Here is a 25,635-nt window from a genome sequence, read left to right on the forward strand (position 1 = left end):
GATAATCTGGGCAAGGGGGTGCATAAAGATCTTAAAAAGCATTGGGGAGAGGATTGCGTCCTGCGGCACTCCACACACCAAGGAGTGGCGCGACGACAACTCCCTCCCTAGTGCCACCCTCTGTACCCGACCAGAGATAAAAGAGCACTGGTACCTGCTGCCATACGGGCACCTCTTTTTTCTTTTTTGACCAAAAAATAAAGCACTGCATATAGTTATTGAGGCTCCAATGCTAAATATGTTTTCTAAAGAATAAAGAAGCCTAGTATTGGACTGGAGCAGAATCACAGAACTATAGAGCTGGAAGGGATCATCCAGTCTGACCTGCTGCAGTGCAGCAATCCTGGCCACAGCTGTCCCTGAGTGAGCTTGAACCACCAACCTCCTGGTTAACAGCAAGACACACTGACAGCTAAAATACATATAATGGTGCTTCCAGAAATTGTAAAAAAGTGGCTAAGATGTCACAAAGCAGTTTTTGGCAACATGTACCTTTGTTCTTTTTAGTTTATCAGCTTTCCCCCAATTCTAGATTCATGTAGGTAGCCCTGTTGGTCTGTCACAGTCAAAATAAATTTAAAAATTGTCCAGTAGCACTTTAGAGACAGTTGGTTTGTTCTGGATATAAGCTTTAGTGTGCATGAACACTTTTTCAGATACACTGAAACATGCACACAAAAGTTTATACCCAGAACTAAGGTGCTACTGGACAATTTTTTAATAATTTTATAGCTTTCCACCAAGAAAGCGTAAATTGGGGTGGAATTGAGGGAGAACGGGTACAGGGTGGCATTCTGATGGCAACCACACTGTGCGGATGTTGCAGAAACAGAAGAAGAAAATAAACCAACCCCTTGCCTGCGTGAGGCATATCTAGAGCAGACCTGCCCCTTGCGCCCTTTCAGGCTTACTCATGAGCAAACTGGGAAGGTTTCTTATCAAAGCAAATAGGCGGAGAAGGGAAAGGACCGCCAGGGCTCTTGTGGGGAGGAAGAGGGAGCTGCGGGTTGGGCGACCCCAGGAGCCTTCTGTGGAGGGGGGGCGATGAAGAAACGCTGTCCTGGCGGGGGGGGGGGTGCTGCGAAAAATAGGGGATCTTAACAAAAAAACACTACCCCCACCCCAGCCCCGTTGATCTCGGCGAGGGTTACTTTGGAGTAGCCACATATAAAATGGTCAACTGAACTCAAAGCAAGCAGGTTGTCAATAAGGGGCAGAGTGCTGGGGTCCTTCCCATTGTTATTAAGGGAGGGACAAGTCTCATTTTAAGTATATATATAATAAATGAATAAATCGAAAATACGTACTCGTAAAAAAGGAGGGTGCTGAGATATACAGATACAGATAGATAGACAGATAATCTCAGCACCGTTAAGTGCATGTGTGTGTGTGTGTGTGTGTCAGCACCCTCCTTTGCGAGTACGTACTTTCGATTTATTTATTTGATTGTTCGTTTAGTATTATTTGTTTGGGGTGGGGACCGCCCTCGTTTTTATACGGGGTGGATGAGTTTTCCTTGCCCTCCTCTATGAAGACACACACACACACACACGTATACATATGTGTACTTCATCTATGGGCGCTGTTGTTCTTTTATATCTATTTATGTGTGGCGGGGAGGGGGGCGTTGTTTCCCCTCACCTATGGGGGTGACATCCCACAGGGCTTGTTTCTGGTGAGGCCTTGAGGCGGCGGCGGCGACGCCCCCGCACCCCCCTCCCTTGGTGGCGGCGGCAGCGGCGGCGGCCATGTTGCGCGCGGCGGGCGTCGCGGGAGGCGTCCTCCTCCCGAGCAGCGCTGGGCTGGGCTGAGGCGGTTGCTGCCGGCCCGCCCGCCCGCCCGCCCGCCCGCGCGCCGCTCCTTCTTCCCTCTCTTCTCTCCGGGACGTCTCTCCGCCCCGCCGCGCCGGCAGCCGCCCAGCAGCCCTTCCCCGCTGCCGGAGCCCCGCGACCGAGGAGGGACCGAGGAGAGCCTCGCCGGCCGGCCGGCCGCTCCCTCCCACGCCGCCATGGCCGGGCACAGCGGTCACCCCCGCGCCAGCGCCGCCTGCATCGTGGTGAGGGGCCGAGAGGGGAGGGGGCTGGGAGGGGGGGCTGCGGACATAGCCCCACATGAGGCGGGGGGGGCCGACCCTCAAACCCCCGCCCTGCAAGGCATGGGGGCATCGGGGCTTTCTCACACACACCCCGCCGAGTGGGTACCTGGGGACCCATAATGTGGGAAGGTGCTGGAAGGCCAAGGGCCTGCGGTGGGGGCCCTGAGGGTGTCTGGAGATGTGGGGTCCGCTTAAAAGGAGGTAGTGGGGAGAGGCCCTTGTGGACCTCCACCTCCCTCGCAGTTATCCCCTCCACACGCCACCCCCAAAATGATTGTGATGGTTTGCAGATATTATTTCATAAAATTCATACACCAATTGATGGCCCCCCAAAAGAGAAAAACCCATTTAAAAGCCTCAGATCGGTTTACAAAATGTGATAAAACTGTAAAATCAGGGGAAGGGGATGATTGCAATGCATTATAATGTACAAGAAGTTTAAAACACTCAAACAGATAAAGAGGCACACCACCAGCATTTCTAAAAATCTGGCTATATAGGTAATTCCAGGTTTTGTTAAGGGGCAGTTGGTTGACATATGAAGAGTGTGCTGCCTTTGGGAGTGAAGCCTTGGAGGGTTTCAGCTGTGGCTGCAGAGCCCAAAAGGGGAGAGGCATGTTTTGTTGCAGGCTGGGCAGGCGAAGGAGCGTTCAGTTGGTTGTGCAGCTGAATTTGGGGAGGCTGATTTGGACCAGGGTCAGCCCTCCTCCCTGTGATACCCCACATCCCTACTTTTTGAAGGGGTGCTGGAGGAGGGCAGGGTTAGCTCCTCCTCAGGAAACTCTGGAGAGGAGAATGATAACCTGGAACAGAAGGAAAAAAGATTTTGTTACATTCAGAGAGTTGGGGGAATTAATATGCACCCCCAGCTAATAGGGTTCAAAGAGGAAGGAAGGAGAAGGTGAATGGCTTTAAACTAGAGGTTAATCTGGGGAGGGTTGAAGAGTTTAAAGTGGAGGGGGATATTCATTTGGTGTCTCAAGGAAAAAGAGGTTTTTAAAGGGGGGAAACAATGTTTTCCAGGAGTGTTACTGATAAAGGATAGAAGGCTTAACTTGTACAAGCACTGACCATAATCTGTATTTCTAATATACTAGGGATGATTTTTTGAGGTATAAGACAACAATAAACAATCAGGTTTCTGGGCATATTCAGAATGCCTTCATCTCAAGTTATGCCTTTTGCGTCAAACCATTACAATAATTTATCTGTTTGTATATGGATATTGCCAGAGTTAATATCTACAAAAGTATGCAACTATTTTTTGTGTTCTTAAAAAAATATATTAGGCCTACTGAGGTCAATCAGCTTATTTCTAGGTAAGTGGTTTAATGTTGCAGCCTTAGACACATTTGGGCTGCAATCCTAAACCCACTTGCCTGGGAGTAAGCCCCACTGAATTCAGTAGGACTTACTTCTGCATTTACATGGTTAGGATTGTGCTGTGTAACCTATTAAACTCAGTGGTGCTTACTTCCTAGTAAATGTGCATAGGCCTGTGCTCACCAAACACATGTGAAGATGAGTAATTTCCTGTTCAAGGAGTCTAGTTCTGAAATATGTTTCTTGTGTGTCCTTGACTTCATTAGCTTGAGCTAGCCATATTTGGGTTTGATGCAAATAAAAAGGACTCCAACTGATTTCTGTAACTGAACATGTCAGCACTATTTAGAGTTGGAAAAGACAACACCATAAGTTTGAACATTTTTCATTAAATTAACCCAATGCCTTACTTACTATGAAAGTGGATTTTGAATTTCAGTTTTCCTCATCTCATGATAGTTATTCTTTCTTTCTGCAATACATAAGTATACAGTATACAACTGCATACAATACTTATACCTATATTATATTATATTATATTATATTATATTATATTATATTATATTATATTATATTATTATGTTATGTTATGTTATATTATATTATTATTATAACTTGAGGGGTAGAATTAAGGTGGGGTGTCAAAAGCCAGATTTAGTAGGGAGAGAGAGAGACATCACCACAAGTCAGGGAACCTCAAAGTTTCCTCTGGTGAAATACTTTGAAATGTCAGCAACATGGCATCTTTTATGTTATCATTTGAACCCAGGCTTTCTAAACTGATGTTCATAGAGGAACCGCTACCACTGCCTGAATCCTACTTCTTGAATTGAAGGGGTACAAAAGTCTGGATTGATCAGTTGCTGCTTAACACTGGTCAAGTTCCATGCACGGAGCTTGGCTCCCTGATATACTGCAGAGCTTAGGGCATAGACAAGCTTGGAGGTGGCTTGAACGCAAATGAATGAAAACTCCAGTGGAATGCAATTGAACACTGGCGAGCGATCATCATCAAGCTTACTTAGTGGCAGTGAATGATAGCAAAGTATGCCTCCTCGCTGTGCTGTCCAGTACAGAGCTTTTCTGGGTAGTACCGGACCTTTTACAGTTGGGAGCAAAGGAGGTGGGAGAACAGACAGTAGCTCACTGTGATTTGGTTGCAAAGCATTGGATAAAACTGCTTACATCTGCCAGGATCTTGACGCCACTGTTAACAGCAGATGAATCTCGAGGGGTGTCCAGAGCACAGTCTAGTCCTGTTGTGTTGGATGAGTTTCCGTTAGTAAGGCTCAAAGACATGGACAAGGTGCTAGGATCAGTCAGGGCACTCACTTGCGCTCTGGACCCTTGCTCCTCCTGGCTGATAGAAACTAGCAGGGGAGGGACAGCTGGCTGGGCCAGGGAAGTGGTTAATACCGTCTTGCGAGAGGAGGAGGTGGTCCCTGCCCGCTTCAAGGAGGCAGTGGTGAAACCACTCAGCCAAGAAACCCTCCCTGGATTCAGAACATTACTTCTGTTGTCTATGCTCTGGTAACCTCTAGGTTTGATTGCTGTAATGCATTTTATGTGAGGCTTCCTCTGAAGACGGTTTGGAAACTTGGTGCAGAATTCAGTGGCCAGGTTGCTCACCAGGGCAAGCCAGTTTGAGCATATTACACCAATCCTGGCCTGACTGCACCAGTTGGCAAATATTTTCCAGGCTCAGTTAAAACTGCTGCGTTCTGACTCAGAACTGCAATACCTCAAGGACCACCTCTCCCCATATGAGCCTACCCGGACCCTGTGATCATCATCGGAGGCCCTTCTTTGTGTGCCTCCTTCATGAGAGGTCCAGAAAGCCACAACATGAGAATGCCTTTTCTGTGGTGGCTCCTTGTTTGTGGCATTTAAGGGAGGCTCACCTGGCACCTTCATTATATATCTTTAGGTGCCAGGCAAAAACATTCCTCTTCTCCCAGGGCCTTGGCTAGTTTAGCAATCTACAGCCTTTTGAATTGTTGTTTTTGTTCTTTACTATGTTATGTATTTGGCCCTTCACCTGTGATCCTCTGCTGAAGTGCAGTATAGAAATTTTAATAAATAAATAAATTCTCTCATAGTAGGCACTGCAAGTAGGGGAACCCAATCTGGGGTCTTCCAGACACCAGTAATGCCCACTGATAGAACCTCTATCTCTGGCAGATGAACGGAAATGCTCAGTTCAGTGGAAAGATGAGAAAATGTTATTTGAGGAACCTAGTAATAAATGCAGAGCCAACAGGGTTCTGCACAAGCCTTCTGATAAATCTAAACATTTGCTGTTTATGGATTGCTGCAGCATATTTATTTTAGCCCTTCAGGTGTTTTTGACTAGAGGGTACCAGTTGGGGAAGGCTGTTCTGTTCCAAGTGCTACAATCTCCGTGGAATATTAAGACACATTTTCAGCATCTATTTATCATAAGCCGGGTTCAGTTTCTTTCTGCCATGTGGGTGTTAACCAATTGGTTTATGAAGAGGCAAAGGAGCATGGTGTTCCTCTCAAGGCCATTGCATAAAAGCGTGTCTGGCTTGCTGCTGCAATCAAATTAGTTGTTTCTACCTGCAGAATGTTTCTCATGAGACTATAATTCACAGCGAGGGATTCTTTAGTTGTATTGCTGCTCAGTAGCATACAGGACAGCCAAGTGTGGTTGGTAGCAGAAGCAATTAAAAAACCACACACACATAATCAGTATGTTGATCTTAGCTTTGATAAGGGCCACATGCACCTCTCCATGCCTTTAAAAGTCGCCAAATGTATCTCTAGGACTAATAATGTCTAGTCACTTACTGCTGTTTGAAACTGAGGTTTTCAGTATTCTCTAACAGATTTTAAACATTCCGAACAGTGTTTTGTTTTTGATATCTTGGGGTTATATTATTTTAGGAGCTGCATGTAGTGGAGTATCCTGGCTTTTTCTCAAACTTTTAGGTTTTTTAAATCAAATTCCACCTCCAAAAAAAAGTCTGCTGTTGCTGTTTTCAAAAAAGCCTCAGAAATGTGGAAACTGAAAGGGTCAGCATAATGTTGTTTAGTCGTTTAGTTGTGTCCGACTCTCCGTGACCCCATGGACCAGAGCATGCCAGGCACTCCTGTCTTCCACTGCCTCCCACAGTTTGGTCAGACTCATGTTTGTAGCTTCGAGAACACTGTCCCACCATCTTGTCCTCTGTCGTCCCCTTCTCCTTGTGCCCTCCATCTTTCCCAACATCAGGGTCTTTTCCAGGGAATCTTCTCTTCTCACGAGGTAGCCAAAGTATTGGAGCCTCAGCTTCACGATCTGTCCTTCCAGTGAGCACTCAGGGCTGATTTCCTTAAGAATGGATACGTTTGATCTTCTTGCAGTCCATGGGACTCTCAAGAGTCTCCTCCAGCACCATAATTCAAAAGCATCAATTCTTCGGCGATCAGCCTTCTTTATGGTCCAGCTCTCACTTCTGTACATCACTACTGGGAAAACATAGCTTTAACTATACGGACCTTTGTTGGCAAGGTGATGTCTCTGCTTTTTAAGAAGCTGTCTAGGTTTGCCATCGCCTTTCTCCCAAGGAGCAGGCGTCTTTTAATTTCGTGACTGCTGTCACCATCTGCAGTGATCATGGAGCCCAAGAAAGTAAAATCTCTCACTGCCTCCATTTCTTCCCCTTCTATTTGCCAGGAGGTGATGGGACCAGTGGCCATGATCTTCGTTTTTTTGATGTTGAGCTTCAGACCATATTTTGCACTCTCCTCTTTCACACTCATTAAAAGGTTATTTAATTCCTCCTCACTTTCTGCCATCAAGGTTGTGTCATCTGCATATCGGAGGTTGTTACTATTTCTTCTGGCAATCTTAATTCCGACTTGGGATTCATCCAGCCCACCTTTCGCATGATGAATTCTGCATATAAGTTAAATAAGCAGGGAGACAATATACAGCCTTGCCGTACTCCTTTCCCAATTTTGAACCAATCAGTTGTTCCATATCCAGTCCTAACTGTAGCTTCTTGTCCCACATAGAGATTTCTCAGGAGACAGATGAGGTGACCAGGCACTCCCATTTCTTTAAGAACTTGCCATAGTTTGCTGTGGTCGACACAGTCAAAGGCTTTTGCATAGTCAATGAAGCAGAAGTAGATGCCTTTCTGGAACTCTCTAGCTTTCTCCATAATCCAGCGCATGTTTGCAATTTGGTCTCTGGTTTCTCTGCCTCTTCGAAATCCAGCTTGTAGAATTTGCTTAATAACTTTTCTAGCCCGTGAAATGAGTGCAGTTGTGCAGTTGTTGGAGAATTCTTTGACACTGCCCTTATTTGGGATTGGACTGATCTCCAATCCTCTGGCCACTGCTGAGTTTTCCAAATTTGCTGGCATATTGAGTGTAGCACCTTGACAGCATCATCTTTTAAAATTTTAAATAGTTCAGCTGGAATATCATCACTTCCACTGGCCTTGTTATTAGCAGTGCTTTCTAAGGCCCATTTGACTTCACTCTCCAGGATGTCTGGCTCAAGGTTAGCAACCACACTACCTGGGGTGTACGGGACATCCATTTCTTTCTGGTATAGTTCCTTTGTGTATTCTTGCCACCTCAGCATAATACCTAATCACAAATACTGTATTGTCCTCCTCAGGGTCTACTTCTTCCCCACAGCCTCTCCCAAACTACTTCCTCCCCTGCCACTTGATTCCCCTCAACCCTTCCCCACTTTCTCTCCCTGGTCCCTGGTCAGCTGTGAGTTCTGTACAGTGCCCAGCATTCTCTTGGTGCTAAATTATGCCTGTAGCAGAATCACGATTCCCAGTTCAAAGATGGGAGGAGATTGTAGTTATCTGCAGTTTTCAACTGGTGCATTCCTCCCAGAGTCAATGAGTCTCTGAGTAGGATGTGAAGGCTGTGGTGGCAGGTAAACACATGAGTAGCAGCAAATATACATCATTCAGCTTGCCTTCCTGGAGGAGCCCTCTTTGCTGGAGGGTGGGGAGGAGGAAACTGTACTTGCATGCTCTGCTGTGGAGCTTTGCTGTCATGTATTTTGAGGATTCAAGTCAGAAATGGTGTGCCATTGTCCTCTATTGATCCCACTGACTCTTCCGTAGCTCTGAAAGTTCTCATTGCCTTGCCTAGTCCTTAGATGATATTTTCTCAATATTATTTTTATTTAACTTTTCCCATTTTTCCATTATAAATGATAACCCACCCCCAACTACACAAACTATCTTTGCATCAAAATATTTTTCCTTCATCTCAAAGCTAATTAACAGAATAAAATCCATTCCCCGGTATCTTTTTCACTGGAAATACCATAGTTGAAGCCCCCTGGAGCCTCACGCAGGCAAAACATACACTCTGCCAATAGATTATAGCTTTGGATTTTTTAGTAATCCAAGATTATGAGGCTTTTTAATATATTTTTGTTCTCTGGGAGGATATGTAACATTGTACCTGACCTCACCTTTTCTGTTTTCCTTTTAGATTGGAGATGATGAACAAGGATATGACCTAGACTTGTTCTGCATACCAAAACATTATGCAGAAGATTTGGAAAAAGTATATATTCCTCATGGGCTTATTATGGACAGGTTTGTTTTACTCTCAGCAATATTCAAAAATGATTATTTGCATGCAAGCCTCTGCATGTTTGTTCTAAGGAGGTTTTACTTTATGGTGGCTCTTGCAGCTTGCTTGGAAGCAGTGTCTGGTTTACTGGAGTGTAGATAAATTTCCTCTGTACACAGTAAAGGCAGTTGCTGTGGAAGGGAACATTTCCTATGCCAGCAACACAATGCTCTGAGGAGCAGACAGCTCCTCCTGGGTTGGACTTCCTAGTTCAGTGGAACCCAAATTGTGGTCTGCGGATGACTGCTCCATTCAGCCTGTCCACAGCATTTATGTAGATTGTGGCTGAAGACAGGAGATGGCACATCCATCACATTAAATATTGATACTAATTCGTAATAGTATTTTTATTGTGTCTTTTAATTCTTATATTGGGTTTTAATTTATAATACAAAAAGTACAATATATAAGAAGTAAAAATGCAATTGCAAATCAAATGGCTTCTAGTGGAGTACATTACCATTGCTACAGCAAACAAAAATCCTTAAATGGTCCATTAGCAATTTTGAGGTGGTCTAAGGGGGTGGTGAAGTTTGGGAACCATTGCTCTAATTTTCTGCACCTCTAGCAAATTGTTACCAGTTCCTGACCCATAAAAAGACAGGCAATTTGCCCATAATTCATATGTTAATGAGAAAAGGGATATAAGGACATACTGTAAATTAAGTGTGTGCATGTGTATATATTAGGTAACAAGTTTCCTCACTGACACACTGGTGTATAAATCTTGAAAGCACAGAACTTTAAAAATTTGAACAGCTTTCTGTTTCCTTGTTTCTGAATTTCCGGAGTGTATTGTTGATGCCTTACTAATCCAAGCTGCAATATGCTTTAAAAAGTGAATTAATTTACCTTCTGAAGACCTGTATGCTTCATATCTTTTGAAAGTTGTCCAGTAACTAGGCAGAGACTGAGATTTACTTTGGCACATGCTGCCCTGTAAAATCAAGGGAGTTTGGCAGTACTGCTATTAGATTAACCTTGACAAGTGAGAAAAAGCAGAAATGTCACTGACCAGTAAATAGCCCTATTTTGTCAGATGGGAGATAAATACAATATCAGGGAAAGATGCTCTGTTGGCTTTATCTTTACATGAATGCTTACCATGGTTTGTCCAAGCCAGTGGGGGTGAATAATAACATGATATAATGAGAATAATTTTCAGTCTCAGGTCCTTGACGGAGGGCCTCTCCTGTTACTTGTCAGTCTGGGTGTTGAAATCTTATTGGGACACCCTTCTTGAAATCCCACTGGTGATTTCTACTCAGTGGGCAGTTGTGTGGGGAAGAGTCTAAATAGTCTTAAGGCCCCATCTGCATATATTTTTTCTCCTCTCTCGAGAGCTATGGCTGACTTCTTTCTTACTGAGTTTTCCATGTGGTGTGAAGACACATCTTTTTGGGCAGGCCTTAGAGTAGCAGTTTGATTTTAACTCATGTTCTGACTGTTGGTCTTTTGGAATAGTTTTATATTTTTATGTTGTAATTTATTATTCTTATGATATAGATTTGTATATGCCCTGGAATCTCCTTGGAGGAAGGCTGGTTTAGAAATGGTACAAATAAGTGTGTGTGTGTGTGAGAGAGAGAGAGAGAGAGAGAGAGAGAGAGAGAAGTGAATCTGGCACTGGGCTTGGTGTGGCAAATTAGTTTGTTTCTCTTTCCACAGAACAGAAAGACTGGCACGAGAAATCATGCAGAGTATGGGAGGGCATCACATCGTGGCTCTCTGTGTACTTAAAGGGGGCTACAAGTTCTTTGCTGACTTGCTGGATTATATCAAAGCCCTGAATCGAAACAGTGACAAGTCTATCCCTATGACCGTTGACTTCATCAGGCTGAAGAGCTATTGTGTAAGTGTGTCTGCAGTCGCTCACACAGATGGCTATCCAACCACTGTTTAAAAGCACCAATGAAGGAGAGTCTGACACCTTCTAAGGCTGCCTGTTCTACTGTTGAACGGCTCTTACTGTCACAATGTTCTTCCTAATGTTGTGTCAGGGTCCCCTTTCTTGTAATCTGAACCTGCTAGTTCTGGTTCTGCCTTCTGGAAACAAGCCTGCTGCATCTTCCATGTCCTATTCAAATGGCGCTGGAGGTTTTAAAGCAGAGGTTGGATAGCCATCTGACAGGAATTCTTTAGTTGTGATTCCTCCATTGTGGGGGGTTGGGCTACATGACTCTTGAAGGCCCCTTCTATGGGGATGTTTGAGAGGATATATTATTTTATTATATCCTTCCTAACTTGCGTTAGCAAGTTCCATAACTTAGCAGAGTTGTTAAACAATCTCCCTTTTAAATTACACAGCAGTTAGCTAGTTGCAGGCTTGTCTGAGCCTCACTATTTAGGATTCCTGGTTTCCCTTTTTATATCCCTCCTAAAAGAATAGACACAACCATATGATTAAAGTTAACATAAAAGTAGTTTACTTACAATCATCCAGTTCACAATAAGATCCCTGAAGGCAGACTTAATTTACAGAACAGCCTATAACAATGTGAACTATCCCATAAGGGAAATAGTCTCAAGTGGCTGCGATTCAGCAGTCACTTCTCCTAACTCTTAGGAACACAAAAAATGGAGAACAAAAAAGGCAGAACATGGAGGCCATGTGCTCATCTGTCCAAGAACAGACCACACCCACACTAAGTCACATGCAAAGGAAGTCTGTCCCAGCTCAGGAGGAACTAGCAAGTTTTTTCCTGAGTGATACATTGCATGTGCATTGTGGGAATGTTGTATTTGACTACAATACATTTTTACATCCTACACCTTCCAACTCTACAGTTCTGTGATTCTATGAGGAATACCATTGATGTTAACATTTAGCCGAGGCTTAGGTCCAAGGAGGATAACAACTTGCTTTTGGAAATTATGTGTTTGGTTTGTTGTTTTTTATAAAGGTTTTTCTTTTACTTTAAGAAGGTAGGTGATTGTTCAGTGTAACATTATTTATCATTGAGGAAACAGAAAATACTTGGGAGTTTAAAGTCATATAAGAAAAACTTAAACTAAGAATTTGAAAAGCACATATGGAGTATATTATTTCGGTGATCAGGGCACTATACTTCTGTGATCCCATTCCCCTTAACTAAGGACCTGATTAAAGTACACAAAAAGGAGGGGAGATATATAGAAACAACCTAATTGGAAACATAAATTTATAATTTGCTTGAGTTGTCTGTGAAATTAGAAATTTAATTGTTTACAGAGTTTTGAGGGTTGGGATTAGGCAAGTTTACAAAGTAGGGTATTGGCATCACATGAGTGATAGTATATTTCTTTTTAGACATCAATTTTTAAAGGCAATTCTTGTTTGCTGTCAAAAGCACAGATACAAGTATGACAGCTTCCTTCTTCTTAAAACTACAAATGAAAACATTAAGTGTCTTCTTTTCTAGATGTTTTGTACCTTTACACTTTGGCATGTCCTCATATTTAAAAATAATGTAGATGTACTTTCAGCTATCTATTCTGTCAATCACCTTTTTAGTCCCTGGTACATCCTTGACTGTCTCTTCCAGACAGACAGCTTTGTGTTCCACTGTGGGTGGGAGTGATGTTTTATGTTCATTTTTAAGAGGCTTAGTCAATGTGGGGGGAAAGCACTCCTGTCTTTGTAAGTCGCTTTGAGTTCACATTTCTGAAAAAAACCTGATAGGAGGAGGAGGAGGAGGAGGAGGAAGAGGAAGAGGAAGAAGAAGAAGAAGAAGAAGAAGAAGAAGAAGAAGAAGAAGAAGAAGAAGAAAGAGGGAGCCTTATTCTGTGCAGGATTGGGAAAATTTTCCTCTTCCTCTGTTGTATGGTGAATGTTGCCAGCCAGGATTTACAGTGGTGCCCCGCAAGACGAATGCCTCGCAAGACGAAAAACTCGCTAGACGAAAGGGTTTTTCGGTTTTGCGTTGCTTCACTAGACGAATTTCCCTATGGGCTTGCTTCGCAAGACGAAAACGTCTTGCGCTTTTTTCTTAAAGCCACTTGAAGAGGCGCACCTGCGACGGACCGTGCTTCGCAAGATGAAAAACATCGCAAGACGAAAAGACTCACAGAATGAATTATTTTCGTCTTGCGAGGCACCACTGTACAAACTTTTTAAAAGCTTCATTTTTCAAGTAGGGCTTTTGGCTTGTTTGTTTGTTTGTTTTTGTGTTTAGTGAAGATTCACTTTATTATTATTCTCCTCCAAACCCTTTCTTTTTCTTTTCTCTCTAAAATCAGAATGACCAGTCCACTGGTGATATAAAGGTAATTGGTGGGGATGACCTCTCAACCTTGACTGGCAAGGTATGTAATAAATGACGATAGATAGATAGATAGATAGATAGATAGATAGATAGATAGATACGGAAATTTCTGTGAAGCACTTTTGTATGCTACTAATTTTCCATCACCAATTAGTTACACTTAAAGACAGAGCACAATTGAATCCATTCTGTGAGATGCAAATAAAGGTGAGAGTACACATGTACCAGGTTGCAAGGTCCTCTTCTCTCACTGGCTGTATTTTGCAACAGCACATTTGCTGTGTATGTTTTTGTCGCCCCTTCCTTAGGGGCTTAAAAAAAAATCATAGAGAAAAAACACATCAATTCCTATTAGCTGTTATAGCGAAGTAGAACTTCATTATACAGAAGCAGCAGAGCTCTCTATACCAGATGCTGGGGACAAAATCTGGGGAAGGTTATTATCTTCATGCGCAACTTGTAAGTCCCCAGAGGCACCTGAGTGTCACTGCTGGAATGAGGACTAGGCAAGACTATTGTTTTGATCAAGTAGCCACTGATGGATGTGGCTTATGTTGTCTTTTGTAAATGGTAGCACTTGCTACTAAGAAACATTATAATAGAACATGGCCATATCAACTGCATGCAACACCTTAGGAGCAATTTCCCTCATTTTTGTTCCAGTGTTCCATGCTGCAAAGTCTGTTTGTGGAAGGCAATCTAAATTTGAAAAAAGTAAACTGCAAATACTCTTCGGGAGTCTTGTTACTTTAGAAGTGACCAAAGAAACATAATGCTACAGTAATCAAGTCAAGGAAACAATTTTAAAAACCAAAGTATAAGACTCGAAATCTGAATCAGTGAAGTGCAACCTGTGAACAGAATATGCCTGGCACAGATGTAGGCATATTATGTTTATTTGTGGCATTTTGTTGGTTCAGGTTTCAAGTTTTTTATTTCCCTGACACTTTTGTTTCTAGGATTAGCTCTTGCAGTCTGACACATCTTCAAAGGAACACAGGAAGCTGCAGGTCAGACTGCAGGCATGCCTCCTTTCATCGCGCCTCACTTTGTTGCACTCCACAGATACTGCTCTTTACGAGGACCAGGGTGCAGCTGCAGGCAGCCCACTCACTTGCAATGGAAGAAAGCCCCCCCCCCCTTTCTGGCCACAGCAGTGGAGCTGGCCAGGGCTGGGGCTGGGTTTTTCTCCTCCTGCCCTTGGTTGCAGGGGCCCCTTGCCTAGACTACAGCATAGTGTAAACATAGCTTTTATATCCAAATGGAAACAACAACAACAACAAGTGTGACTTGCTTTATTGCAATACTAGCTTTATTGTGGTGGTATGGAACCGAGCCTGCAATACAGTGGTACCTCAGGTTAAGTACTTAATTCGTTCCGGAGGTCCATTCTTAACCTGAAACTGTTCTTAACCTGAAGCACCATTTTAGCTAATGGGGCCTCCAGCTGCTGCCGCACCGCCAGAGCACGATTTCTGTTCTCATCCTGAAGCAAAGTTCTTAACCCGAGGTACTATTTCTGGGTTAGCGGAGTCTGTAACCTGAAGCGTATGTAACCCGAAGCGTATGTAAGCCAAGGTACCACTGTATCTCCAATGTGGTATGTGTATTTGTCCCCCTAACCCAGCATTGTTTGCTCCAGTTAGCAATGGTTCTGCAGGATATCTGGCAGCAAAGAGTCTCTTCCAGTCACCTGATCACCTACCAACCTGACCCTGAAGGCGCTTGGAGGGTGTTGAACTTTAGGCCTTTTGCATGCAATGCAGCTGCCCTACCATTGAGCCCTTCCCCTTATCTTTACAGTATTGAGAAGATAAGACTTCTTAAAATATAATTCTGGGCTGGGGAGCTTGTTCCCCTCCAAATGCTGCTGGATTACAACTCCTTGTGATCATCCTTGACGGTTGGCCGTGCTGGCAGTGGCTGATGTGGGTTGGAGTCCAACAGTCGCTGGAGGGCCACAGGTTCCCCACTCCTGCACTCGAACATCTTCTGAAGTGCATCTTGTCGTCTTTGTAGTGCTGCTTCTGTCTAAGAGGAGCATTCATCTCATCCTCTATTTTGTGCCTACTGCTGTATAGAGCAAGAAATGTCCCTCAAAGGCTGTTGCAATATTCTGTTACGTCTCCCCTCTCCTGGTTCTGCCGTACAAACAGAGCTGCTTGTCAAGACATTCAACTTTCATTTGTCATGTAAGGTGTGAAACGTTTCACTTCTAACAGTAAATATTAATGACAGTAGCAAGTAATGCTATAAGGATCATACAAAATTTTTGAAACCCTTAACCCCTCCCCTGCTATCAGTTATTCTCTAAGCTTTCACAGAAGGCTTCCGATTGTGCCTCCCAGTAGATATAGAGATGTAGGATTGCACAGGACGTCTTGAGGTTCTGTCTGCAAGTGACCATACCAATGATGCCTCTAGGGCCTTGGGTGCTCCCTTACTTGCACTCTGCAACCTCTAGGTTTTGTTTATGTGGGGGTTGGGGGGGTTCACCCCCTACTCAACTTCTTCATGGATAGATAGCACATTCACATTTAGGTACGTGATTCAGTTCTAAATCACTCTCTACTTTAAATATGAAGACAACTCATGAAAATATGAATGAGTACTCCCTGTTCTGAATTCTAATGTGGCACTAGTTATAAACTGCCTTATACATAGTCAGGGCATTGATCCATCAAGCTCAGGATGGTCTTCCCTGACTGGCGATTTCTCGGCAGGGTTTCAGATGGGACATTTCCAGCCCCTCCTGGATAGCCAGGCATTGAAATTGGGACCTTCTGCTACTGATCCAGGGCCGTCCTAATTTTTACAAAGCTGTTCTGATGATGAATGTTCAATATTTTTGTTGTTGTTAGCTTGCCCTTGAGAAGGTGCCTAAACTAGCTAAGCAATATCAGTGCATTAGAAAGAATAGGATGTGGCACATGTTGTATTTCCTCTGGTACTAATGCTTCCCTGCCCCCTCAGTTGGTTCTGAAACTTGTTGCATTGAAATTGGTACTTTATTTCTGAACTATGATAAACTTTCAATTTTGAGTTTGTGCTAATGAACAGTAGAAACCTGAGTCGTTTAACCACAGGGCATAATTTTGTAGCCATTTTCTGCTGGTTTGCTTCATAGTTGAAGTATCCACCTATATTTGTGTGCTGGTTAATCAGGGAAATGAAAAATGAAAAACAGGCATCCTGAAAAGGTTTGGATAAATATAAATTGGAAACCAAGTGTTGACTTAATTAAACTCATGAGCAATTACTCATGAGTTTCTATTTTTCTCTTTCTCCTAGAATGTCTTGATTGTAGAAGTAAGTACAACAGTTTACATTTTCCTTTTTTAATAGGTATGATTTGGAGTAATTCTGTGAAACCAGTACAAATAATGTAGCACCATTTTACTCCAGAACAACAACTATCCCTAAGCTAAAGTATGGATTAAAGCTCTCTCAAAAGAAAAAGCAATTCCTCTTGTTCAAGCAGCTGCCATCCGGGGGGCACTTAATTCGCATGCAGTTCTTTTTACTACTAAGATGGATAGCCAAGAATGCATTGTTGAACTGATTCTGCTTAATTGCATTGTGACTTAATTCAGCTAGAGCTTGTTAATATTTTACACAAAAATGCTCTTGTTCTTGTGGAGGCCATGTAAAGAGCTGATCAAGTATTGGTGTGCACTTCAAATTCTGGGACCATATCCATTTGCAGATATGTTCCCTTCACACACACACCCCCCCCCATAATTACTGACAGACACAAATGAGCACCAAATGACCCTGAATTTTATTCCTCCTCGTATGTATGATTTAGTTAATTATGAACCTGTAAGAGGTACTTGGCTGCAGCTTCACTTCACAAGGCTCTTTTTGTTTTAAATGTCAGGATATAATTGACACTGGTAAGACAATGAAGACTCTTCTGTCTCTGCTTAAGCAGTACAACCCAAAGATGGTGAAAGTAGCCAGGTATGTTTAATTCCTGCATGTGCTTTCTCAGGAACTTTTGCAGAATGATGAAAAAAGGTGGTACAGTTACACATCTTTTTGTATCCTTTTGAGGTCAGTTACATTTAGGAGTTAATAGGTGCAAGGTTGGGGGTGTTAATTTTTCTCCATTGCTTGTGCTGGATATTGATCATTGCCTTTGTGATGAAGGTGCCCATCGTTAATAGCAGTGGGCTCTCAATCCCCCCCCCCTATGCTTCAGCTGCCCAAGACTAAATAACAAAGAGAACTAGTCTAAGGGAAATTGCTCTATTAAAAGGTTTTAACAGTTTAGTCAAAATGAGTGTCATCTTGGATCACTTCTCTCTTAAACACCCACATATTATACTTACTCTTAGTAGACCTTCTGCATTCTTAGTACAATGACTCTTGCATCTCACCCAGTAGCTAGCTTAAATACTAATTTTTAACTTTAATTATCAGAATAACCCTGCCTTCCTAAACAAACTTCTTTATTTATTCTGTATATTTTGAGGAAAGTCTCCCACTGTCCACAGTATATTTTGAGCATAGGTAAAGTCACTTTTCTGCTGCACAAGTTTCATGGCAGTGCAGGGACCTAGACAGGGGGCAGGTGCTTCAGGCACAGAACGGTGATGTGCTGAATTTCCCCTTCTGGCACCACTGAAGGAGGAAGAGAATACTTTTCAATGCCTGCTCCTCCTCATACACAATTGGTCAAAGAGCAGCCTTTGTTGTTATTGTTTAGTCGTGTCCGACTCTTCGTGGCCCCCTGGACCAGAGCACACCAGGCACTCCTGTCTTCCACTGCCTCCCGCAGTTTGGTCAAACTCATGCTGGGAGGTTCGAGAACACTGTCCAACCATCTCGTCCTCCATCGTCCCCTTCTCCTTGTGCCTTCAATCTTTCCCAGCATCAGGATCTTTTCCAACTACCACACAATTGCACTCATTTCACACGCTAGCAAGGTTATGCTTAAAATTCTACAAGGCAGGCTTAAGCAGTTTGTGGACCGAGAACTCTCAGAAGTGCAAGCTGGATTTCGAAGCGGCAGAGGAACCACAGACCAAATTGCAAACATGCGCTGGATTACGGAGAAAGCTAGAGAGTTCCAGAAAGACATCTACTTCTGCTTCATTGACTATGCAAAAACCTTTGACTGTGTTGACCACAGCAAACTATGGCAAGTTTTTAAAGAAATGGGAGTGCCTGATCACCTCATCTGTCTCCTGAGAAATCTCTATGTGGGACAAGAAGCCCAGGATGTCAATATTTATTCTTGCCATCTCATTTTTGACCACATCCAACTTACCCAGGTTCATGGTTCTTACATTCCAGGTTCCTATGCAATATTTTTCTTTACAGCATTGGACTTTCCTTTCACTTCCAGGCATATCCACAACTGAGCGACCTTTCGGCCTTATCCCAGCCACTTCATCAGCTCTGAATCTACTTGTACTTGTCCTTTGCTCTTCCTCAGTAGCATGTTGGACACCTTCCGACCTGAGGGGCTCACCTTCCAGCATCATAACTTTTATATGCCTGTTGTCTTTGTCCATGGAGTTTTCTTGGCAGGGATACTGGAGTGGCTTGTCGGTTCCTGCTCCAGGTGGATCACGTTTGGTCAAAACTCTCCACTATGATCTGTCCATCTTGGGTGGCCCTGCATGGCATAGCTCTGAGCTTCTCTAAGTTATTCAAGCCCCTTTGCCATGGCAAGGCAGTGATCCATGAAGGGGAGAGCAGCCTTTATGCTCACTTAAAACTTGGCTGTAGAAAGAACCCTCTAACTGCCACTGTAATCCAGATTCAGTGTTTCCACTGTGATATAGCAGTGGGGGAGTACAGAACTTAGTGGCTTGGCATGCAGGGAGCATGGAGTGCATTTCATGAGTTAATTTCTACCCACGATTTACTTTTTTTGCTTTGGGGTCTTTTTAACAGCTTGTTGGTCAAAAGAACACCTCGAAGTGTAGGATACCGTCCTGACTGTAAGTGAATTGTTCAGTGCACCTTAAAATATATACATTTTTAAAGCAATGTAAAAATCTCTATATTCAGATTGAAAGTAGATGAACTTTGACTGCAGGGAGTCACTGGCCTAAAGAACAACTGTAATGTTACAAAATGGGGAGGGAGGGATAAATGAGGACAGAAAAGAATTATAGGAGCTGGAGCAGAATTAAGGAGAGTGACCTGGCCTCTGTGGATATGTACTGTACTTTGTTTGCAGTGTGTTTAAGTAGAGATACCTGAAGCACTTAAAAGTGAAATGGGTAATGGTGCAATCCTGGGCATATTTACTCCAAACTGTGTTCAGTGGGGCTTTCGCCCTATTAAATGTGTTTAGGATTGCAGCTTAAATTGCAGCTTTTGCTATAATTTAACTCCTTTCAGTGGTATGTGTTTTTCCACTCATTTGGGGCCTTGTCACCTAGTCCCTACCGTGACGCGGGTGGCGCTGTGGGTTAAACCACAGAGCCTAGGACTTGCCAATCGGAAGGTCGGCGGTTCGAATCCCTGTGACAGGGTGAGCTCCCGTTGCTGGGTCCCTGCTCCTGCCCACCTAGCAGTTCGAAAGCACGTCAAAGTGCAAGTAGATAAATAGGTACAGCTCCGGCGGGAAGGTAAACGGCGTTTCCGTGCACTGCTCTGGCTTTGCCAGAGCCACATGACCCAGAAGCTGTATGCCAGCTCCCTCGGTCAGTAAAGCGAGATGAGCGCCGCAACCCCAGAGTCGGCCACGACTGGACCTAATGGTCAGGGGTCCCTTTACCTTTTACCACCTAGTCCCTCCTGTCTCACTCCTTTGGACATGGTGTAGCTTTTCCCTGCATCAAAATGTACTATCAGTTTTATGTCTCCCTGTTTTATCCTTGTTACATTTTTTAAACAATGCCAATAGGCAGCATTATCAAATAGGAAACTGGTTATGAATAGTCCAAATAATGTAATATGATTATCTAAACATTGCCCAAATTTAACATACTGATGAATTCTGGCTCTTTTTCAGTTGTTGGGTTTGAAGTACCAGATAAGTTTGTGGTGGGATATGCTCTAGATTACAATGAATACTTCAGAGATCTAAATGTAAGTAATGAACAAAGATTGTCTTCTGTATAAATTGCGGAAGAGTATTCCCCCCCCCCCCCTTCTGCCTGACGTAGGAAACTGGCTTATGCAGAGTCAAACCACTGGTCCAGTATTTTCAGTGCTGACTGACAGAACTCTCCAGGGTTCAAGGCAGAAGGTCTTTTCCATTCATAACTGGGGATACTGGGAATTGAGCTGGGGCCTTCTGCATGCAAAACAGATGCTCTGCCACTGAGCCACAGCCCCCCTTCCCCTTGGTGCAACATTTCCTTTGCTTCTTTTACCGGTGGGTAGAGAAATGCCAGAATGATGTTTTCGGCAGATGCATATTCTGCTCTTGGGGAACCCCAGGCTCTGCTGGCCATAATGGGGTGGAGGGGGCTTACGCACACTCCCCATGATGCAGAAGGGCTGTTTCCTGTACTTCCCACCAAGATCCGTTGGGCTCCCAAACAACCCCATTAACCTGACAGCAGTTTAGGTTCTCCTCCAACCTCAATTCTATATCCTTAAGCCTGATTGGTCAAGTGTGACATTTCCCAGGAGAGATGGGGAGAGAGCCTGTCTCAAAGCAGTTTTTGCAAGAAAGGCTAACTAGTATCAACTGAATTTCTATTGATGTTTTGAATTATTTACTTATATATATTTATATTTTATTATAGTTTGTATGTTGTAAGCTTCCTTGGTATACTTTATGAAAGTGGAATATAAACATAAATAATAATAATAATATATAATACATAATAATATATAAAATTAAATAATAATAATAATAATAATAATAATAATAATAATAATAATAATAATAATAATAAATGGCCATTTTAGAATCTACTGAGGTGGGCAGGTGAGACAGCTGACATAGCTTCTGTTGTTTTAAATATCCATGCAGCCAAGCTGATGCTAGTGTTACAGAATATCATAATTTTGTGGCTTGCTGTAATTAGACTGAATAGCTACCCCTTCAGGTTCCATTCCTGATGATAATGAGGTAAAAGGAGCCCTGCAGCTTCGTCAGTGAAAGGTCCATTTCTCCATCACCCTGTTTCACACAGTGGTCTGTCTCTAGGCTTCCTTCTGCGAAGCCCACCAGGCACTAGGCTGTTTCTGCTGTGGCACCACCCCAGGCAGCTGTAACTCAGAGATGCACTGCCTCTGAACCTGGTTATGATGGTGAACTGCCATGGACTTTGCCTAACCCCCTTCTAAAGCTGTTTGAGCTACTTGCCATCCCCATATCCTGTTGCTGTGTATTTGGAAAGTTAATTATGTGTTTTGTAAAGAAGTCTTTTACTTCTTTGTCTGTCCTGAATTTATTGTCAGTTTTATTAGGGGATCCGAAATTCTAGTATTATGAGCTGAGGGGGGATTTTCTGTACTCCAAGCTTAATTTTATGAACCTCTCCCACAATGTTGTGTTTCCCCACCAACACCACAGTAATTTTTTCCCCTAAACTAGAAATAAGAACAGAAGATTTTTTTAAAAAAAAGTACTGTCCTTTTCACCCCTCTTGTGTCAGCTTATCCAGGGTTTGCAGCTGCTGTCTCTCAGACTAACAGGTTCTGTGCTTCACTCTCCACCATTTCTTTTATCATGAGCTGTCAGGGGTCTTTTCCGTTACCTTTTTTTTTTTTTTTTTTACAGAAGGGTAGTCACCTTGAGGGGTAAATTTATACACATTAATTAGTCACGGATACAATTCTAAAAGAATGTGAAATGTTGCAGTTGATTTGGAAAAGAGTAATTCAGAATCAAGGACTTGTGCAGCTCTCAGTTGCTCCTAAATAGAAGTTTCAATAGTTGGAAATGTTGGATTCTTTTAAAAACTGAAGGATTAGTTATTTGGAAATAAATTCACCAAATAATTTGTCACTGCAGGGAATAGAGCTACTTACCCTGGGAGTCATTAGTGGCTGATAAGATGGTGGTTATATTCTGTGAACTCTTCCTGTCAGCAAAAGGATTACCCTAGCAAAATGGGGCTTCTCCCCCACTGCTCCCCAGATCTTCTCCAGAGGGTTGGGAAAACCCCTAGAACTGATTTAGGGGACTCATGGGGGAAGGGAGGAGGGGAAGTTGTGTTGCAGAAGAATAAATCTTTGAGCTGATTGAACTTACTGTTATTCTTATTATTTATTAAATTTGTATACTGCTCTATACCTGCAGGTTACATAGCCCTACATTGAATGCATCCCAAGAATTCTAAGGCAATTCTAACATAGAAAGGAAAGTGTATGGTGACAGGACTTTATAGTAGGAAGGATAGGCCCTTATTTGAAGGACCCCCTAGAAATGCAGAGTCAACTCTTTGGGCAGTGTTGGAGAGGAGAGAGAGGCGCCCCGTGCTGGGGCAGGGAAGGAGCTATGCCAGGACTGCAGTAATGCCTCCACTCACTTCCTTTTCTCCTTCCAAAAAAAGAGGGTGCTCTGCTTGGGGCATCTACTGGGGCAGTTCCTCACTCCCCCAGGGTATTTATGAAGAACGGGATGAGCTTCTCTCATGTTGAAGGCCCTAGTGGGAGATGTCCCCTGGGTCTTATTTCTTGGTCACACTCAGTGGTAACAGGCTCTGTAGAGCGTTTGTTCATCTCCTAGCTGTTAAACTCCTAATCCACACAGTGCTTTTACCCTCTCTCTTTCAGCACATTTGTGTCATAAGTGAGACTGGGAAACAGAAATACAAGGCATGACAGCAGTTGCTCCAGCACCACAGTTACGGGACTTTGAAATGTGCATCCACAGTGTCCATTTTCCTCTGCCTTTGGCTCTGGTCACCAGCTTAAAATTGTAGAGTTCTCCAACTTTGTTGTCATTTGCTTGCTATAACTTATTGCATGTACAGTATAATAACCTCGTATTGTTCATTTACATTTGAGAAACAAAAAGGGGGTGCCGTTGTGTGTTCTCTCTTTCTCTTTCCTTTAAGAAAATTGCACTATGAATCTACTGATTCTAGCTCCTTTCCTAGTGGGATTTGCTGTGTGTTTGACCCCCAAACATATTCCTCCCTCCCCGCTTTTAAACTTCAGAACTCAAATAGTTTTAAGTACTGTAAATGTATAAGGCATTTTAAGATGGGAAATTATATTAGTAATATTTTTTTAAAAAAACCAAGTAATTTAAGTTTTATATAGTAATGAAAGCAGAAATTAAGGTGATTATTGGATATCCAGGGTATGCCACCACCCTACAACAGAGGCATGATGCTCTTGAAGGAGTATGGATAATGTTATGCTAAACTGCTTTCTCTGTAGTTGCCTTACTTGCCTCTTACAGGAGCTCTGCACAAAAAATAATGCCATTTCAGCCTGAAAAGAGAGCAAGTGACATATAGAATGTTGAAGCAGCTACCAGGCTTTCCACCTCCTATAAAATTAATTGTATAGTCCACCTGGAACTTCTCTTACACAAACCCAAGGGGAGAAGAAAATGGGAATTGATTCACATCAGGATTGCCCCCTCCAAGCTCCAGGTGGATTCTGTCTTAATTTTCCTTTCCCTTCTCCATCAGTTGAGCAAAACTGCCTTTCAGAACTATCTTCCTGTATTTCACCTCAATGAAAAATGATTGTAATGTTGACTGTATGCACAACCAACATACTTTTAAATAAAGGCTGTTTCTCCAAAGGTAGCACCTTGACGACTGCGCTGGCCTCTTCCATCTGCCAAAACATCTGCGGTACATATGCCTCCTCAGGGTTCGCTACACCTTCCCTCTCTGTTGAAGGAAGCAAGGTCTGTGGGCCCCAGGCAGAGGGCACAGCGCTCTGCACTAGATGAAACCAGTGCAACCAGCGCCCTGGCAAAGATCAGTTGTTCACTAAGCACCCATGTGTGGGCCATCAGAGGATGCTTTGCAAGTTATCCTTTTATTCTTTTTCCCCTTAGCTTGTTTCTTTGTGGTCTTTTTAAATGGGTGGTTGATTCTCTATTGCTTTTTCCAGGTAGGAATTTTATTGAGCCACATCAGAAATGCACTGAAGTGCTGGGCAACCACAACTATCTTTTAGTTTACTTCTCCCCTCTCACAGGTAAATTCATGGTTCTGTGTCTTTTTAAGTCATTCAGTTACTGCTGTGCAATGAAGATTTAAAGTGTCGTGTTTTGCTCTTGCCAGGCCATTGCTTCAAAAGAGTAGAGGTGGTGCTTTGAAACTGCAGTTCAGGGTTGCCCCACCTCTGACCCCCCTGCATTTTACAGAGACCTCCGCCTTCTGTTGAACCTTGCAAAAGCAGATTTTATGGTAGCTGATATGTTGATGCATTTGAACGTTGCTCTTGCCTCAACTGGCAGTAAAGCTTCAGTGGGAAGAGATTAAGATGATGGCTGAGCATCAAACTTCAGTGTAAAATTAGTAAATTACAGTACAATCCACATCTCATTGCAGCCAAATTGGACAGATCAGAAAGGTTAAAAATCATCACCAAAATAATTGTTTGGTTAATTTAAAGCAAAATTGCTCCTCCATTTGGCAAACTGTATGTTTTCACCATCCATTTGGTTGTCAGTTTGGGTCACTGCTTTTCAACCTAGTTGCATTTTGGCCTTCAGCACTGTGGATTTCTTCGGAGGGCCCTCAGAGTCTCAGTTACCTAGCTTCTGTGCTCTTTTGCTCATCCCTCTTCCAAAAGAATAAATTACCTATTCTGCACTTTTCCTTTGAACTTCATTGTCTCTCCACAATCTGCAACTAGACTTATACCTGTATGAAGATCAAATCCCATCCTCAGTAGAAGCTGGACTGCAAAATATACCTATGGCTTTTACCTGAGCAATTTTTAAATTGTTGAACAATCTGTGCCCATCATAGCTGCTCATCAGGTCAGTGTTGAGACCCTTCATGTACCACGAGCACAACTTGTGGCAGTGTGGTGTGACAGAGTGTTGGACTGTGACCTGGGAGACATGTTCAAATCCCAATCAGCCACGAAGCTGATTGACCTTGCACCTGTCTTTGTCTCTCAGCCGAACCCACCTCACAGGGTTGCTGTGGGGATTAAATTCACTTAACTGCCTTAAGCATCTCACACATTTTTTCCATTTCATTTCTATCTCCCCATTTCCTCTGAAGAGCCCAGGGTGGTGTGCACAGTTCTTTCTCTCTCCCACTTTCATCCTCACAACCAGTGCTGCTTGTAAATGCATAGGGGGGGGGGGGGACCAAATGAACTTGGCAAAGATGTAGATGCAGCAATCTGGAAGACAAATAAAGATGATTTACCATTTCCATTTTGTGCTAATACAATTCCCTGGAATTAAAATGAATATGTTAATGGTAGGAAATAGAAGTTTACCCA

The 25,635-nt window shown here is 43.1% G+C and overlaps 1 protein-coding gene across 2 annotated transcripts; it reads left to right on the top strand.

Annotated features, from left to right (window-relative positions):
• Positions 1-1,729: 1,729 nt before the first annotated feature.
• HPRT1 (hypoxanthine phosphoribosyltransferase 1) lies at positions 1,730-23,969 on the top strand. Of its 2 annotated transcripts, XM_081180552.1 has the most exons (9): positions 1,841-2,056; positions 8,894-9,000; positions 10,706-10,889; positions 13,256-13,321; positions 16,573-16,590; positions 17,162-17,244; positions 19,189-19,235; positions 20,258-20,334; positions 22,981-23,969. In XM_081180552.1, the coding sequence occupies exons 1-9, from the start codon at positions 2,009-2,011 to the stop codon at positions 23,026-23,028; spliced, it is 678 nt and encodes a 225-aa protein (XP_081036678.1). In that variant the 5' UTR covers positions 1,841-2,008; the 3' UTR covers positions 23,029-23,969. The 2 variants fall into 2 exon arrangements, with proteins under 2 accessions (XP_081036679.1, XP_081036678.1); XM_081180553.1 differs by lacking the exons at positions 16,573-16,590; positions 17,162-17,244; positions 19,189-19,235; positions 20,258-20,334; positions 22,981-23,969 and adding an exon at positions 15,363-16,539 and having other exon boundaries at positions 1,730-2,056.
• Positions 23,970-25,635: the final 1,666 nt, after the last annotated feature.

This window comes from Podarcis bocagei, assembly GCF_964188305.1.
Source record: "Podarcis bocagei genome assembly, chromosome: Z".
Taxonomy (NCBI): Eukaryota; Metazoa; Chordata; class Lepidosauria; order Squamata; family Lacertidae; genus Podarcis; species Podarcis bocagei.